The 19,705-nt window shown below is 38.0% G+C and overlaps 1 protein-coding gene across 1 annotated transcript in view; it reads left to right on the top strand.

Moving 5' to 3' along the window:
- grik2 (glutamate receptor, ionotropic, kainate 2) overlaps positions 1 to 19,705 on the top strand; it is a 249,394-nt gene that overhangs the window by 224,605 nt on the left and 5,084 nt on the right. Inside the window, exon 17 of the mRNA XM_063879961.1 lies at positions 8,245 to 8,495. Within this exon, the coding sequence (XP_063736031.1) occupies positions 8,245 to 8,495 (251 nt within the window). The remainder of the gene's footprint in view (positions 1 to 8,244; positions 8,496 to 19,705) is intronic.

Below are 19,705 nucleotides of genomic sequence, written 5' to 3'. Positions count from 1 at the left end.
TTTTATGTCAAGACCGGTCAAGACCACGGCTGTAGCTTTGGATGTGATTGGATGTAAACGCCCTGTTTCAAATGCAACCAATAACATGACTTCACTGACTTTTAAGCACACACGAGACTCTGAATATTTTACTCATGCGCCCCCATGTTCGTTAACATGGTCCAAAACGGTTGCTACCCACTATGGTGTCTTCCAGATTCTATTGTAAGTGTATAATGTAGTGTTGGATTCATACTAGTCTGGTTCTGGTCTTTATTCGGTCTCGCCCTGCCTTGGTCTTGACTTGGTCTCAGCCTCTTAAAGTCTTGGTCATGACTTGGTCTTGGTTAAGCTGGTCTTCACTACAACACTAGTATGTACTGACATATTTTGTGTTGTGGAGCAAAAAAAAAAAATTGCTCAGCTTTTGTTAACCACAGTTGTTCACATCCCCAACATGTGTAAAAAATGTCATTGACTTCAAGGCGAGTGAACTGGAAGTGATAAATTGCTGATTAATTTCAGGGTTTTAAGACCCCATCCTGCACCACTCTATAGAAGGACATAATCAAAATAAACTAGTGTGTGTCTGTGGTAAGGAACATTCCCAAAATCTTTAATCTGCCCATTGTTTACAGAGTATGCAGCCACAGTGTGCTCCTCTGCCCTGCTGCAGTCTCAGGAGGCTCTGCATTATGCAGCATCCTCCTCTTCTCTTTGTCTCTCCCTGATGAGTATCAATCTTCATTTAGCTTCATTAGGCTGCATTAATCAAACAGTGTAAGGGGGAAGTGTGTGCGCTGCGTGTCAGCAGGCTGCTGTCCTTCCAGCCGTTCTGCTGCTGCCCGCCGGGCGCCACAGCTTCGCCTCATAAACAGGAAGTCGGGAAAGCATTTCAGGGGGGAAATAGGAAATCTCCAGCGCTGTGACCTGCGACGACTTCCCCCATGTTAAACCTTAACCCGCAAGCCCCCCATCATTTTACCACCTCCCAAGCACACTCTGGGGTGTGTGTGAGGGAGAACGAAAGGATATTAGTGGAGAGCTCACACATAATGAAGACATCAATTCTTAAAAACTGGAGTGCAGTGACCGTTTGGGATGTGCTGCTGATGCTACACATCATGAGTATTAAATCTCCATTAAGTGTGTATGACCCAGGTTTGATAGACATCACAGACCAGGGATATTCAGCTTTTTGTTCATGGGGACACTCTTTCAGGAAGCTAAAGGCACCTGGGCCAGATATTCCCTGAGCTATTATTCTCGGCGATCTAAACGGTCTAAACAACACTGAACCTGTGTATGTTGAAATCTTAATGGCTACAACCCGGAGCAGATGGTGAGCTCTCCTTAAGCTGGTTCTGATTGATACCGTTAGATGGGGGGTTGGGCATCAATCAGATACTGAAATCACATGTGACAGCAGACCAGTGAGAAGAATTCACAATTATGACAGAAAAAAGGAAGCATTACAAAAGTGACCTTACTGATGCATTTAGGCACAATGAGCGTTTCTTTTGAATGCAAAATACTGATTTGTAACACAAAACAAATTCTAAAACATGTTTCAAAAAATGCAGATATTATTTTATTTACGTTATCATTTTTTATTTCAACTGCAATAATGTATTAGGATTTAAAGCATACATTTTGTTCATTTAAAATTGTTACTATGTTCTAAAAAAAAGTTTTCAATATAGAATCCAATAGATTCATATTTATAATATTTGATAACCTTTAGTAAATGGAATTCAAAAATGCAAACTCAGGATTCAGGGTGAGTTTCTCTCTCTTTGAGAAAAACCTACTCCAGTACTGTACCTGCAGGGCTGTGTTCAAAGCTTTTTATGGGCCTAAGCTCTGATTCAGCATCTTTTTAACCTAACTACACCACACTACACACAGCAGCTGCACACTTTGCCCTTTTTCTCAATTGAGCAGGAAAGTAGCCCATCCTGCCTGACACTTAATATACCTACATTTATTAGAAGAGCATTAACGTAGTAATACTAAGTTGGACAAAATCATCATCAATCAAATGGTCCAGCAGTGGCTCAGTAAGTAGGGGCTTGGACTGGGAATCGTAGGGTCGCCGGTTCAAGTCCCCGAACAGACTTGAAATATGGAAAGTGGACTGCTACTTGGAGAGGTCCCAGTTCACCTCCTAGGCCCTGCTGTGGTGCCCCGGACACCTCCATTGCTGCACGATAGCTGCCCACTGCTCCTAGTACTAGGATGGGTTAAATGCAGAGGTCAAATTTCACTGTGTGTGCTCTGCTGTGTGCATGTATGTGACTAATAAAGAGGGTTTCATCCTCTGATTCTATCTACGTGTCAGATGTACCTGCCCGAAAAAAAACTCCTTATTTGCATCTGATAGACTTATCCAGGGTTGGGAGAGTTACTTTAAAAATGTATTCCATAAAATGACTAGTTTCCTGTTAAAAAATGGAATGAGTAACCTAATCTAAGTGTCACACTATAAAAGTAATGTTACCCGATTACTTGACCTCAAAATTGAGAAGATGTTTTTTTTACGTAAGTGTATTATGAAAGACAACCGAGCAATGTGAGCTTAGTAAAGAAGAAACCAAGATATCTACTATCAAAAATGTGTCCTCTGTTGAGAGATTTTATGTATAGGAAAAGCTGCCTTTCATTAACCATATTAAGACAGTTTAAAAAAGCATAAATCAAATCTGAGCTGACAAAAAATGCCCTGTTTTAGTTTAAACCACACAGTTAAACTCACACACACTATTTTATGAACATATAGCTGCTGAATTGAAAACAGAACAAATGAACCAAAGAAAGAGAAAACCATAAAGCAGATTCAGGCATTAGACGTATAGATTCACTCTTAAAGTATCAGCCTCCGAACAGAACAGCTGACAGGAGAGACAACATCTGATCCTTTACAACAAACACTATGTGGTCTTCTTAGTGACATTAAATTCTGATAGTAATCCCCAATGTCTAGAACTGTAACAGTAATCTGATTACATATGTTTTCATGTCACTGTAAGGGAATACAGTTACCTTGTTTTGTATCCTGACAACTTAATCATATTACATGTAATCCTTTACTCCCCAAGCCTGGAACTACAGCACGTTTCAAATGATTGATGTCATGATTCATGATTGATATCAAATATTTGTTAGACAGAACATAAATCACTTCCCAAAATCCTCAGGATGCAAGCATTTGAAATATGTATTTGCTTTTCTTTGCGTTTGTTCCTGGTGATAGCATGCAAAACAAATCTTTGGATGTTTTACAAAGAGCAGCACTAGGTGGGCTAAAAATACACATGTTCAGAGTGTAAGACATCGCAGCACATTTGAATTTCTAACATTTTTCCTTCATTGAGAGACAATGCATCAGGGATCTGTGTGCTATTACTCTTCTTTGATCTGGCAGATAACATCTATGTGTCTTATTCTGGATTCAGAGCGGCCTGTCACTTCACTACACACTCTTGCTCCACTGGAGAATTAAGTGGCTGCTTTATAAGCACATGCAGCTCACAAATTAACATATTCTGTTTAGCACAGACGAGGAGAACAGCACTTTTCTCCATCCATCAGCCAACAAGACTCAGGAGAAATTCCTCACTAGATGTTAAAACATAGTGTTTTCAATGACACTTAAATTACACCTCGTTTATTAACAAGCAATGTGTGCAGTATCATATTTACATTAAAAGTTTCAGGCATGTTTATATAATCATTTTAAATTTATTTTATATATTTTTTATCTTATTTAATCTTTTATTGCATATGTTCAGTTGTTATGTTTATTTAATTACATTTATTTTATTCATTCTAGAATGGAACATGGAAAGCCAATTTCCCCCTGGGATTAGTAAAGTATTTCCGATTCTGATTCACACATAAGATAAGTGTCCTAATTTCACATTCTTTGTCCTTATGTGATCACATATGATGAAATCTACATCAATTCCAACCACGACTAAAAGGATCAAATAAGTGAATTTAGATTCTGAGCAATAGAGACTTTCCTTCATATAAAATTTAAACACCTACATTTGTGTTTGCGTAACAAAAATGTGTATTTTATCTTCCTATAATGCTTTACAAATACATTCCAAGCCAAAGTCTCTCCTAGTCTGTTGGAGAGGAATCCATCAATATGTCTGCACAGGAAGTGATCACACATGCTGCAGTTAACACCTCCGCCAACGTAAGATATTAGAAAAAGATAATAACATGCTATTTATATTTTCATTTCTACTCATTTGCTTACTATGGGGTACTAGTTTGCATGTATTGTGTCAATCAAAATGACAGTTTTAACAAATACATCAATTTGTCTTAAACATATTTCAAAGAACAATTTTTTAAAAAATCAATTTTGATATAGAAATGATTTAAATGTAAATCTCAGATGACATGAAAAATATAATTTGAAATCTGTGGCTCTTTAAACTGGCTCGATAAAAAGGGTCGGAATAAGAATTGTGCCATATTCCAAAATTGTTTTCTGATTGTACAAATATAGTCCCCTGTAGTCTGGACTATCCTTTGGAATGACATTAAGTGAGTGTGATTTTTGGTCCTGGGGGTTGGGGCAGGACAGAGTAAGCTGTAGCACTGGAACAGGGAGGTGGGAGCAGTTATGATGATGGAGGCTTTATATGCAGAGAAGCACTTTGAACAGAACCCATTGAGAGACAAGGAAGCAGGACGGATGCACTTTCATTAAGGACCTCAGAGGATGGAGCCTCAAGAATGCTGCTTCAGTAGTGGAGTCCGGATGTGATGATGCATGCATCGGAGGAGAAAAAAAGGGTTGGGAAGGATCTATTCCAGAAGCATATTGAGGCTTTTATTGACATGAAACCAGAGGATCAGACTGATCATGTGACACTGCCGCCCTGGCTTTGTGACTAGACTAACAGATCCATTATTTGAACAGAGCACAGAGGCTGTGTTTATGGGCCCCTGAAGTATCACAGCCGAGGGCCAGCATGTAATGCCATCTGCTTCTCTGTATGAAAATACAGGAGTATCTGACGGTGTGCGGTGTGTTTTACAACTCTAATATAAAAGCAATTTACAAAGGTACAGCGTTGCTTCATTTTCAACTCAGTGGGTCAGGAGGTACTAGACCCATGTCATAATTGTGTCTATGCGTGTTATGGCACTTTCCTAAACCGTTTACGGCACAGTCCTGCCTGTCGCGACACCACGCTCCTGTTTCTCTTCTAGCCCGTCGTCTCACAGAGGAGGTCTTTCAATCTGTTCTGATCGGGCAGAGCCAGCCCCGGTCTCAAGGCCTCCCGTGTCTTTGTCGTAGCGAGTGATTCATGTGACGCACATTGGCTTGTTGTTCCACTCTGGAGTTGAAGGGAAGGTATCTACTGATGGCAATGAATAACTTTAAACCGGAGTGCAGTTCTCATTCAACATCCCCATGGTGATAGATGCTTTTGAATCATGCTGGGTGCTCGCTCTGAAATACATCGTCAGATAGCAGAAAACCCTCGGGCAGAGATGAAGGACAGGAGATGTTATAGAGTGCGAACACGGCCTTGTGACTGCAGCCACACAAAGCAACGAGTCCAGGGCTGCGACTCAAAGCTTTTTTTTTGAGGGGGGGGGGGGGGGGGGGGGGGGGGGGATCATTGCCACCGCTCAGGCTCTTTTGGGTCTTCCACTACATAACACTGTGGAAACCTACCTCTGCATACTAACTACCAATCACAGAGACAGAGGAGCTAGCAGAGATGGCAAAAGTACAAACATCCTTCACTCAAGAAGTACAGATACTCTTACTAATACTCTGGTAAAAGTTGAAGTACTGACTACACTTCTTTACTCAAGTAAAAGTAAAGAAGTATGGGCTTTGAGATTAACTGTATTATAGAGTCAAGCTGGTAACTGGACCTCATGTTATATTAATAGAACATTAAAGAACTTTTGTTTCAAAATGTAATACTATCATTGTCTTTTTCATACATCAATCGCGTTTCTGGGTGATAGGGCACCATGACTAGTGATGATGATCACGCCAACAAATGCAGATTATAGAGTAAAGGTTGTCTGAAAAATAATGGTGGTACTGATACCAGAAAATCCAGTACAGTAACAAAGTATTTGTACTTCACTTCTTCTGACCTCTGGGAGCTAGCCAATTAATAATGTTCCTGCTCTTGTATAAACATGTTTGCCGTGCTCCTGGGAGAGTTAATTCTAAGTGTTTGTGATAATAGGTGTTATTAGTTTTAACATTCTGATTACGGTGTATTGGCTGTACCGCAGGGAGGTTTGCTTTTTCCTTCTTTTTAACAAGGCTTTATTTACCCTTCAGGTTTAATCAGGAATCTTGACATGTGACTGGCTTTGATCAGCAGAGCAGAGGAATGTTCTGCAGAGCTTCACCTGAGTGGAGACGCTGCTGGGAAAACAGAAGAGAAAATAGGGGAGGGGGGGTCATTGAGCGTTCTGCAGACATCTCACAGAGGCAGGAGGGAATATTTCAATGCTCACTTTGAGGTCGTTAACTTATCAAGTCAAGGTAACAGCTCGCAGTGAGCACATTAGCGCAGATTAACCATGGCAACGGACTGAGTGGAGATATGAGCCCACAGATGTGTCGTACCTTTATTAGTTTAGTGTTGTTGTGCCTGTGGGAGCAATGAAATGGTAATGCAAAAACATTAGTGTTAATATTGTATAACCTTAAACACAAACATTGAAATATACTGGAATGCAGAATTGGAATTCACTGAATGCTCACCGAACTATAATACCATTATGTTTCATATTTTGTTAAGCAGTTTGAAAAACACAAACAGTTACCAATTAGAGGTAATATACCTATTTGAATACATAATGGATATATTAAATGGTAACGTTTTTACAGTTTTTAAGAAGAATAAGTGTTATTTTGTCTACTGTTATCTGCATTAAGGAACACTGTAAGAACCAAATGAATGAGCATGCTTCGAATTGCATCACTCTTTACAATATGTACAATGTGTGTGTCTGTTTAATAATTGAAACATTGAAATGATTGAATATTGACAAATATTAAATATCTGTATTTGCAAAACGTATTCTTCTAAAGTTAGCATACAGGTTCTTCCCTATTGTATCTGAGTAAATACATATCATAAATACCGGCGCTCATGCAACAACATTCTGTTGGAATTCTCTTAACGAGAGATCACTCCCAGTTGCATCACACGTTATTAACCATCTGAATCTGCTATTGGCTAGAACTGGAGCATTGCAGTAGTTACATTGAGGTACTTTTCAACAAAGGAGTCATTTATTGGATTTTCCAGTTTGAGTACTTGTGTTTAAAATATAAATTAAGAAAAGCATCAAAGAGCAGTACAGTATGTACGCCATTCAGAAGCTGAACCAACGCACATAATCCCCCAAGGTTTTTTATGGTCTGCGATCAATCAACCAAAAGTATTTCTTTAGCCCACAAATGTTAAATTCAATCTCTATAATTACATGTAAAAATATAACTACATGTCACTATATGATATTCCTGCATTGTCTATGTTCCTTCATTTGAAATGTTCTATTTGTTTGATGAAACATGCATTGGTTGTTTTTTTTATACAAGAAAGACTGCTCTTGACCACTCATGGTGTTTTCTCTTACCTAAGAGCAAAAACAAGAACACATTGGTGAATTCCAAAAGTCAATAGGTATTACAAAATAAGAACAAAGCGTGGGTACAAAGAAAAACCAGAGAGATTTGGTTTTATGTTTCTGAATCTTACAAACTCTAAGCATGGTGAGTTTAGGAAAAAACAGCAGCACATTATCTATACCATTACGTAAGTAAACACTTGTTTCCGTACACAACACTGACCTTTTGTCTATATTGCCTATTTGACTCAGGGGGTAGTAAGTAAGATAAGATTTACTTTATTGATCCCAACTTGGGATTTTTCTTTACAGCGGCATGATAAAACAAGGCATTGCAAATCATTTGAAAATAACATGAGTATAAAATAAACAAAATACAAACATCTCAACATAGAAATGAGAAGTAAAATATATACAAGTTGATCATGAAAAAGAAAAAAATGTGGAAGATCAGACAAGTAAAACTATGAAGGGCCAATTACAGCTAACACAATTTAAAAGTAGGATGTTATTTACAAATAAGATCATAAAGCTATCAATATTCAATGCAGGTGTGCCCCATGTTAAGTCAGATGAATGCACTGATGTTGGTTGCTCTCGCTGAACCCATGTGTTTTGGTCCTTCAGGCTCTCCATACCGAGATAAGATCACTATTGCCATCCTGCAGCTTCAGGAGGAAGGGAAGCTGCACATGATGAAGGAGAAGTGGTGGAGAGGAAATGGCTGTCCGGAGGAGGAGAGCAAGGAGGCCAGCGCCCTGGGGGTGCAGAACATCGGCGGCATCTTCATCGTGCTGGCTGCCGGACTCGTCCTCTCCGTGTTCGTGGCCGTGGGGGAGTTCCTTTACAAGTCCAAACAGAACGCACAACTAGAAAAGGTAAGAAATACTCCTACTCGACTTTGTTACTTAAAACAATGATAGCAGAATTTCTTACTATAGTCACCTATGCTATGAAATGCAGTCTCATGGCAAACGCTAACAAAATGAAACAAAATATATGCTAAATATGCTATTTGTTCAGTTAAATAAATCATTTGCTTGCCAATTAGTGAAAATCACACTATAATTACATTGCTATATCATATGCAGCAAGATAAGGGTTGGTTTCTTTGCATTTATTCACTTAGGCCCAATGGCGACAACGAGATAAGAAACGTGAGGAATTCTGCTGTCACCATGGATCCAAGCTAGACTTTAACCACCATCTCAAATGACCTCAAGAAAAACTCCAGAAACTTTTTTTCTGTTGTAATCTAACATGATCTAAAACTTCCCAAAACTATTGAACTGTTTTTATTTTTTTGACACCCCTGAGGGAATGGGAACACTAAGAGCAGTTTAATAAAAGGAAGTTTGAAATGCTGGCAGTAATATACAGTTGGATCACAGGCCGTTTGCTCTGCTGCATGACCCATGTCCTCTACAGCCACATCCACTAACACACACCCCCCCACTGCTGCTGTCCATCTCCATTCTGCTTACAATGATGCTCACTGTGCATATCTGAGGCATTTAGCTCATCCACTAGAGCTTCCCAACAACATCCTGACACTGAGAAGCTGCTGATAGAAACGCCTGAACCATCAGAGAAATTATTGGACCAAGTGTACATACATAATGAAGGAAAGAGTGAAATATCTCTGGAAATGTACTTTGGTCGTCACAAATGTTCACTTTTACATGTCTTTTTCCAAATACTCGTATATAGACATTATACAAATTATATATCTTAATCCAGACCTATCCAGCTGTTGATCATTCACTAAAAGAAATGAAACGTTGACTTTAAATACATGTATTATGTCAACAAATGTCACATTAGGTTAGTTGAAAGCAATAATATTAAGTTGAACCAACTCTTTGTTATTTAAACTTAATGTTATCGCTTTCAGCTAACCTAATACAGTTATGTGAAATTTGTTGACATAATACATGTAATTGTATTTAAACTGCTTGACTCATTTTAACCCAGGTCTTATCTAGGCTACATGCAGCTGCATACAATTGATTATATTACACACACATGTAATGTGGAATTAATAATTGTGTACATAATGGCTGTCCTCAGAGTGACATTGTAAATGTATCTGTACTTATTTTAGTCACAAGTGAAGGACATATTTACTAGTGCATTTTATATGACTGTTTTTTGCATTAGCAGATCAAATAGCAGCTATTTTATACTCAGCTGAAAGACTTATGGTAAAACAGTAGAAGCACTTTAGAAGCACAATCAAAGCTAACTGTTAGCATTAAGCGACGACTAGCCAATAAATATATAAAATGTGACTCTTATTTTCCGTTTTTTTCATAATTGATAGTCATTACTGTGGTAAGAGCAGCATCAGGCCAACTATATACATTCATCATGTTTGGAGTTTAAGGAAGCTATGTCGTTTTGGCAGAGACAAGTCATAAAAAACACAACAGAAGGAACTCTACATTATTTTAGTTTAAAAATATGCACATTGTAAAAAAAGGTAATTAGGTAATTAATATACTGCATACTCAGTTAATAGTTCTATAGCTCTCCATAAAGCACATGACTTATATATAAGTATATATATATATATATATATATATATATATATATATACAAGTTGTATACATTATGTTATATGCTGCTGACCAATGTAAATACTGCACAAAAATGCAACTTATATTATACCTCGATCATTTTATATAATTTAATCAAAACATTTTTAGGAAGCTGTATCGATATATTCTAATGTCAAACTGTCAGAGTTGTGCACTGATTCTGATGACATATCTAGCTGAAATATGTTCTTAAACATCAAAAGGGCAATTACCTTAAGAATTGATATCCAGTAGTTTAAAAGACCATAGAAAGTCTGCATGTTGTTCTGTCTCTATTGAGAAAAAAGCAACTTTCCATTCTCTGGAACTTCACACCTCCTATCCTGGAGAGTTCAGTAACAGCCTCCTTGTACATCTGATTGAATTGATCGTACGGTGTTTAGCTTAGCCCAGCCACTCTATTGCAAAGTCACCGTGAAAGATTTCTATTTAATCCTGCTTTTAGTTTGCTGATTATATTTGTTCAAGTGTTTGTCTCTACACAGTTGTTCAAAAAAGAAAAATACGGAAAAAATAATGATATGGATTCAATCTAATCAAAGTATTGGATAATAATGTTTTTAATAAAAAAAACGTTATTTACACATAAGTCTTAAAGATGGATTTAAATGTAATTGGTGATCCATGATGTATTTCCTAGATTGCAATGACATTAAAACACAGATTAGACTTTTTTTAACAATATTTAATTGTTCAAAAAAGGCTCAATGCAACACCTATGTTTTGGTTTGAGGGTATGTTTAGAGGATAGTGAATTTTGCAGTTAGATTTTTAGACATCATTATCATATAAATCCCTTAAGGCCATTAATAGTAGGAGTTGATCTGTGTGGCATCAACGGTGAGCTGGGATTCAATGTGGTATATTTAATTTAAAAGGAGTTAAATCATTGCTTACTGTTGTTAAAGTATAAAAGTAAAGTGAACTAAACATAATTTCAACTGCAATTAGAAATAGCTTGGTATGAAATTGGAATTGCTAATGATGAAGTAAGAATTCAGATCCCAGTAAAAGGAGATGCACATGATTTCCAAATTCACTATATGCATTTTCCATTGTGTATTCACATTGAAGAAACACATAAAAGTGCATGATCAACTGCGAAACTCAATTATGAATTCATTCAGAGAAATGGCCAAATAGAAAACTGCTCAAATGTAGCAGGATTATCCTAGGCATAGCATCAGCACACAAACATATTTCTGAAATGTACAAAAGGAAATGTAGCCAGGCAAAAACACTTCAAGGGAACATTATATGGTGCTCCAGAGAAATATAATCTGCCCCTGATAAGCTTATTGTCCCTTTTTTTATATCACATCCGTACCGTTCCCCTCAAGCACCATAATGGACACCATGTTCCATGTGTACTTCCACTGGTGTTTTCTCAGGGTGGTGCAGGCAGTCATGTAAGCATCAGTGTTCCCAAACATATTAACATGTTTGTGCATCCAACAATATAATGGAGCAGGTTATAATGGAGCATGTACACTATGAGTGTGAGCTCCATAACAGCAGTGCTCCAGCACATGGTAATTCCTCCACGATGTAATCCATCTATTCAGAACGAGTTAAATAAAGACGGAAGGGATAAATAGACCCAACAGGCACCTCGCAGGCAGGACTGATAGTCTTTTTACATTCTCAAGGATTCTCCATTCAAATGACAACATACCCCCCTATTTTAAGCCTGCTACAACACATTGCTTGCACTCTTGTTTCACACACAAATGCCCCCACCATCACATGTTATGCACTCTGCTATGTGGACATGCCCTGGATTGGAGCAGAAATTGACACTGTCACATGTTTGCTTGGGATTGCTCACAGTGATATAATTAGTTTTTACACAATAAAAGTATCCATAGACTAGAATAAATTAGGGCTCAAATTTGTCAAAGGCTGTTTAGATGCTGCTTCTGTGCTTAAGAAACACTTCTGACTAAAATACTTATCTAGCCCATCATGGAGGACCAAAGCTCTCCACTGAAACTCAGACAAATCAGATTAAGATGGTTTTTCAGTCAGTCAAAGGAAGCTTCATTTCTGATTCTTAATTACAGATTTTGCTTCTGGTCTATGTAGCCCACAATATTTTGGTTACAAAAAAGTAAACCATGGTTTAGGTTTCGCTAAGGTTGTATTCTTGCTGAGGTTGAAGAAATGTCATGATTGCAATTTTCAGATAGCATTAACTGTTGGATTGAAACAGGGCATGAACTGTGGTGTACACCACGTCCACATTGCTACTGTTTCCTGCATACCCACTAAATGATGGCACAGCACTTCAAACGTGGACAGCAGAATAGCATAAATCTTTTAGGCAAAATGTATTGGTGCCCAATCAATAGGAGCATCCATAGCCAAAAGCAATGCTTATCCCTTTTCAGCAGGTTCTTTTGCTGGGCATATAAACATACATATTGCTTTTAAGCCTTCAGTACTAAACAGCCCTACGATTCTGATGGTAGAAGTGGTTACATACGGTAGGTTACCACAGTTGGGTACAAAGTAAGCATTGTGGACATTGAAGACATGCAACGCATATTAAACACACACCTGTATTCCAAAAGAGTAAATTCTAGGAATACATGTATGGATGTTTCAGAATATAAAATATAAAAAGAAAAATACCAATAATTATAAGAACAAGAGGTGTATCCAACCCTAACCTCAGCCTGATGTTAGTCCTTATATCCATTTAGAAAAATAAGATCCATTATGATGTGTAGCTGTTGTATCAAACAGTCCAGTGCTAATCATTATCTGGCCAATCTGTGAAAATGATTTCTTTTTTTATTGTGTAAATGAACCATATATTTTGTTTCATTGCTCCAGACTCCACATAATTGAATACCACATACTTTTACATTGTTTACTAACCATGATGCTGGAAGTGTCAAGTTGAAAAATGTGGTGCTAAGCATCTCTTTGTTGTGTTTCACATGCTTGATAGTGCACACCCTGCAATTTGCATTTTATAATTACTTCTGTAACATGAAAAAGGAGCAAAAATAGCAGCTAGTCATTAATATAAATGGATGAGCCATACACCCTGTTATACAATAGAGCAACTGTTAATAGTTGTATAAAGGTTTAATAGACACGTTATTGAAATATAGGATGTGACTTTGAGATTACTGCATTTACTAAACAGATTGTAATGCCACAAGATGAGCGTATTGTTAAAGACACTTGTTAAACATTTTAATAACAGTATTAATAAACATTTGATAACTTTACAAACTTTAGACTTCTTTAGGCTTGTCATTTTGATTCATCCACCAAGACTATGCTACTTTTCGTTTCTTGCCTCAATCATGTTCCCTTTACATTATTTAAGTGCATTTCATCATCACTGCTACACGCTTGCATGTTTTTTTTCAAGAAGTTTGGGAAATGTTAATGTTGGCCTTCAAATCCACACAGATAAGAGGATAAATCTGATTCATTTCTGTGTACGGACTGCAGAGGTAACTCTGGGAACTGTTTGGCATAGCCTATTATAAAGACGGGAACAAAAAAAAAGCTAGCTCCCATCAAATGTGAACAACTACGCAAATTGCAATTATCCGCTGAATTACAGACATCTCTTTCCCATTGTAAGTCAATGGGAATATCTTCTTTTTGGGCCCAATGACATAACAGATAGACATGGAAGAAGTAGTACCACCGTTTGGTCACTGCAAAAATGTGCTTGAACGTCTATCAAACTTCTTAAGGACTTTGGTTTTACAAACTATAACTGCCTTAGAAGAAATATCAGGTGTCCAAAAACTTAAATAAAGTCTCTTGCCATAGATCCAGTCAGTATCCTTTGGAGAAACGATCGTAAGCCTCTCCCAGTACACTCAATTTGTGATCATTCTTCCAGACATCATCATCTCCGCCTGGCTCTGGTGACACCCTCATCTCTGTAATGTATATTTACAACAAAATGTAATTAAATATAACAGGATTGTAGGCTATCTGCATTTACAAAAAAAAGGTTTATTTACCAGCTCCTAGATGATCAATCTTCACCCGCTAACAATCCCTCAACATTTACTATGAATTTTCAATGAGGTATTAAAAAATGAACATATATTGAAAATCTAAATGGTTAATTATCACCTACAGCATATCGGACCTAAATGTGTTAAAGAACACAATTATACAGCTTAAATGAGAAACGCTGTGTTTTTCGCTAACCTCCATAAATGCTACTAGTTGATCCTTTCCAAATGGGGCATTACCTATTTCTCGTAACTTGTGAGCAAGCAAGCTAGTCAACCAGAAGTCTTGGTTTTCTGGTTAAACAACATACAACCTGTTGACAGTGTAGGCTTTGATGGAGCTATGCTAGCTCCTTTAAAGCTCCTTCAGCTAACTAGCTAGTTTCCTCTTGCTAGCCTAAACACACCTTGGACCTCCATTTATGAAATCCAAATCAACCTTCTTGGCTGGTTGTGGGTAAGATGGCAAACAAGAGGATTTCTCAAACTGTTCTTCTTTTATGTATAAAGTTAAGTGTACATTAAATGCCTAATGTTGCTATCACGTTTTTGACTATGTTTGGATAGATTGAAATATTAACCGCTGCTCTTGTAATGCCTGGTATCAAAGGAAGAGCACAGTCAAGGCAAAAGAAACAGTCTTAGATTTGTTTTTTCTCCTCAAAATATGTTTCAAAAATGTTTTAAAACATATTCTTTGTGATTTAAGCAAAGTAAGATATTTAAGAGAGCTCATTTTGGATTCTATTATGTTCAACTAAATTTCATGCCTCATTTACCTTCATTGGAACATTTCTTTGTCATCTCCATGCTAGTGTGTCAGATTTCCATGATTACCATGGTTGTCCCCTTCCTCCCTCCCCTCCTCCTCTACCCCCTTTTTCTCTCCCCCCCACACTCCCTCAGCTCCTCCTCCGCTTCCTTCTCCCCCTCCTCCTCCTCCCGCTCCTCCTTCTGCTGCTGCTTTTTCCTCTCTTCCTGCCTGCTGCTGAGGCTGCTGCAGACTAACCTGGCTCTTGGGGTGCGGGGACCACCAGCTGTGTGTGAGGAACCATCTCATCAACCCAGCACAAACACACACAAACATGCCTGCATGTATTTAGATTCTCACACACATGCACAAATACAGATGTCTGTGCGCAGAGGAGAAGTCTACAGGTGGTTGGTCTGAGTTCTATGGCGAGTTTTTTCAATGATTTCTCAGAGTAGGAGCTGCTGCAACCTCCTGGACTCTTGGCTTTGTCTAATATCATTGTCTATCTGCCAATGTTGAAACAGACCAATGGGGCTATCCATTTTCCAAAGGCAGGAAACCAAGTAATGCAGCCTTCTTTTGCTGAAATCTCTAAGATCCTCTGTGTATCTATGGCCAGACAAGAATGTTGATATTGGACAATTCACAACAAGCCATTATTTAAAATGCAAGCTTTCTATGATCTCTGCAAAACAAAGCTAAGGTACGGTTATTATTAAGAAAATATTACAGTTGGTAGAAAGTTGGAAGATGATCATAGGTACATGACAGGAAGCGACATAAAAGTGAGACATGCTACACAATTAATGAAAAGACATACCAAACCGTCATCTGGGCCAAAATGTCATCCTTAAATACATGACAAAGACTAAAGCCAACAGCAGCCAGCTGTAGGTTCTGTGTCTGTGTGATAGGAGATAGCAATACCATTACCATAATGTCCAGTTATATCAGTCCACAGAAAGACGTCTGGTAAGTTAAACAACAGCTGGGGTCAATTAGTTGTCCGTCCCTTTGTAGTAAAGGGGCAGAAAGCTTCAATCAGTCCGATAATACAACTTTTCAAAATTCCATCTTGGGTGACTTGTGTAATTCCTGCTCACCCTGTCAGGGTTTATTTCGCACTAATGACCAACTCCCTGCACATTCTGCTTACATAACAGCAGGCGGTGGTAGGTCGTACTTGAAAATGGAAATTCAGAAACTTAGGGCTGTGGATCAACATGCTGTTGTTATTTCTACACCAATGTTACCACAGAGCTTCATTTCAAATGGCAAAGTAGTTGTATATACATCTCCGGAAAAAAATAAGAGACCACTCCACATGTTTCTTAAATCTCTACATGTATGGCAGCCATTTCAGTTGCATTCAAACACAGAGAAATGTCAGTAGTTTATAGAATACAATAAAACATTTTAAAAAATCATTTAACTCAAAGACATATCTATAAATAGTAAAACCGGAGAAACTGATAATGCTGAAGTGGTCTCTTAAGTTTTTCCGGAGCTGTATATATACTAATATAAAATATTTGTTTGTTAAATTGATGAGATGAAAATAAAAGATTATATTATTGTTACTTTACTATATGCTCATGCCATCAGGTAATAGCTGTCGGCCATTCAACAAAACTACTTTGTACTGCATTTGGTGAAGCCTTATGAGTCCTACAACAACCGGTCAAACTTAGCACAGATTTAGAAGCTAAAAGTCTCTGTGAAAAGCAAAACATGTTCCTCACACATGAATTTCCATTCATAAATACATACTCTTTCGATGACAAAGTATGAAACTAGCTATGAGGACAGGTTCATAGTAGGTCTGACTCAATAATGGACAAACTTGTTGTTGGAGTTGTATTCTTTTAAAAAAAGTTTGATATGTATGGATAACAATAACGGACTTGGAGGCCTTAACTGTAGATGTGGTTTAAATATTAAGGTTTTTTCTTCACACTAATTGACAAGCAGATAAACATAAACACCATCAAAGAATTGTTTACATTCGGACCATAGTTCATCCACCACCTAGATTGCAGGCACCGAGCCCACAGTTTAGACAAACCCTCAAAGCATCAAACCATTTACTTTTCACAGGGGGCAGACCGGAGTAAATTGAGAATTACAGCACAGTGCCCAATCCCATCTGATCACAGCTTCACATCTGTTCCTTCTCAATTCAAACTAACCAGCGACCATTAGCTCACTCTCACATGTGGGGGACCTCCTATATGCTGGGTTTAGAGAATACATTTTCCAGATTACAATTACCCTTCTAAGCAGGACTTCAATAAATCACCTTAGTCTAATTATGTTTGGATTATTGCAGCTTTAAAAGATATACAGAATGAGATGACACCAACAGAACCCGCCCCACCCCCCCGAAATGTCTTCTTGATACACAGTTTGATGAACTATTATTTATGTGTATCAGATCAGGCCTGTGTAAATAATCGCATGGACTAAATGCACCTTTCTCTTTCGATGACTGCTCTCAGCCTTAGATTTACGACCCTTCCGTTATCCTCAAAGCAGGCAGGCCCCTTCCTCTGAGTGATCCTATATTGCTGCGGCTGATTGTTGAGCATCATAAAAACTCTGTAATCCAATGACCCTAAGCAGCGGCCATCAATCCAGCCTGCCAGCAGCAGGCAGCCATGATGGCAATGCATCCCCTGAGTGCGAGCAGAGTGGACCATGTTCCCCAAAGCCTCCAGCTACACAGCTTTTACTGGTAAAAGAAACTGCAATGCCATTTAATTTTACAAGGGGTGAATCAATATTATGAAAAGCCAGCATGTCTTAGAGGGGCTTAGATGATCAGCAGTCACACTGTGACAAACATTTGTAGGCATTCTTGTGTTAGCTGCAGGGTATAACATACAGTAGTAACTATATAGAAGATGCCTGCAGAAACGACAGAGATGGAGGTTTGATATGATAGGTTTTACAAAAATGTCAATTTATAGGAGCTTAATGTAGCATTGTAACATCAACTAATGATTGTCAGACCTAAATGTGATCATTGTTGTACAAATTAAACAATGGCCCCTACTTAGCAACCCAATTTACTCTTAAAGCTCCAATACATTTTATCTTAAAAAGAGTTTGACTACGTTAAATTGAAAAGGTGTTCCATGTACTGATACATTCACAAGGAAATCCACAAAACGATTTGATTATGGCTTAGAAAGTAAAATCTCATCAACTGTTTTCAGTAAAAGCACTCCAATAAACCTAATGCACAGTGTGAGCCAGCAACTAGCTGGTGAATTTTTTTTTGCTAAGGGTTGGTAGAGATCAAATCAAGAGAAAGAGATGAATATGTATTTTCAAATGGAAATTCATATCTGAGAGACATGTTTTGATGTTTGTGATTTCCAAGCAGATCGGGATGTAGCTTGGGAGTACCAACAGGTTGAACCTGCACCCTCACCCAATGCGAGGTTAACAGAGACCTACATCTTTGTCATGATTGACATTTCTTGTCATAATCAAAAGGTCGAGTTGTTGTCTAATGGCCGACAACATTTAACTCATGCCATGTGAGTTGTCATTCTTTGCTAAAAAACACACATGAATACAGCTGCAGTACTTCTTTGTTCAAATAGGTTCTCTCAACAAAACATATTATGTTAAACATAATATAAAGTACTGCCTTTATGTCACACCAGTTGCATTGTTGCTGCAATTCTCTTTTCCACATGTAAACCATAGTGGGTACATTTCTTTTGTTTTTTGGTGTATACTATCGGCTAGATTTATCATGGGAAAAACCTAATTGGTGAATTGTAGCATAAAGAAATCCATTCTGCTTTTCACTTGGCTAGCAGCATGTTGATAGACACTGTGATGTCACTCTTTTGAATTCTTAAAATGATGGTGAAAACGTTTACGAAATGCTCGTCTAAAACACCATTACTTGGGCCGAGTCCCACTTTTTAAAGCTATAGGGAGGTGGAAGACAGCAAGAGTACTGTAAGGTAGAGAGGGAGAATAAAAGCCAAATCTCTTTCAGATAAAGTGACAAGCACTTGTTAAAAAAGTTGCTAAATCTAGTGAAAAAGTTGGCAACACTGACAACCCATTACCTCTTCTTCCCTCAGAAGCAATGGCTGCTGTTAGTTTTCCCATCTGTTAAGAAAGTAGCTAGTGAAAGTGTATGAGTGTACTGGCAGAGTGCGCGCAGGTAGGCATCAGACCATTTTATTCTAGCCCTAGCTTTACCTGTTAGCGTTCTATTGTCTCAGAATCAATGTGGTATAGATTTCCTGATGTTAAAATGCTTTATCACCACTGAATCAATTACAGAAATGTGTCAATTTTCTACTGCATTTCCACTTTGGCTTTATCCATGAATGTCACCATCAATAGTCAGAGGAAGATTAATTGCAGGGATATGGCTGGCCTTTAGGTAAATGCCTGAATTAGCCTCTGAGGGATTATTATACACACTGGAAGACCTCACAACCAACCACTTCTACTGTGTCTCCTTCTAATTTGTATGTTATTATAATAAAGATAAGTATACACTGGGCTCCAGTACTAATCATGGCTTTCAAATAAAACTGAACACTTTGTTAGCTACATTAAACTCCTTCTAACAGGAAGCACACAAACAGTGTCTCTCCTCACAGGAGCAGGACAGGTCCATTAGCAGATGCTGGTGTTGATTCACTCAGTGTGCCACGGTAGCTTATGAGAAGAGAGGAGACAATGTGAAGAAACAGCAGTTTAAT

The sequence above is a fragment of the Eleginops maclovinus genome, chromosome 3 (assembly GCF_036324505.1).
Source record: "Eleginops maclovinus isolate JMC-PN-2008 ecotype Puerto Natales chromosome 3, JC_Emac_rtc_rv5, whole genome shotgun sequence".
NCBI classification, from domain to species: Eukaryota; Metazoa; Chordata; class Actinopteri; order Perciformes; family Eleginopidae; genus Eleginops; species Eleginops maclovinus.
This window is presented reverse-complemented; position numbering and strand designations above follow the sequence as displayed.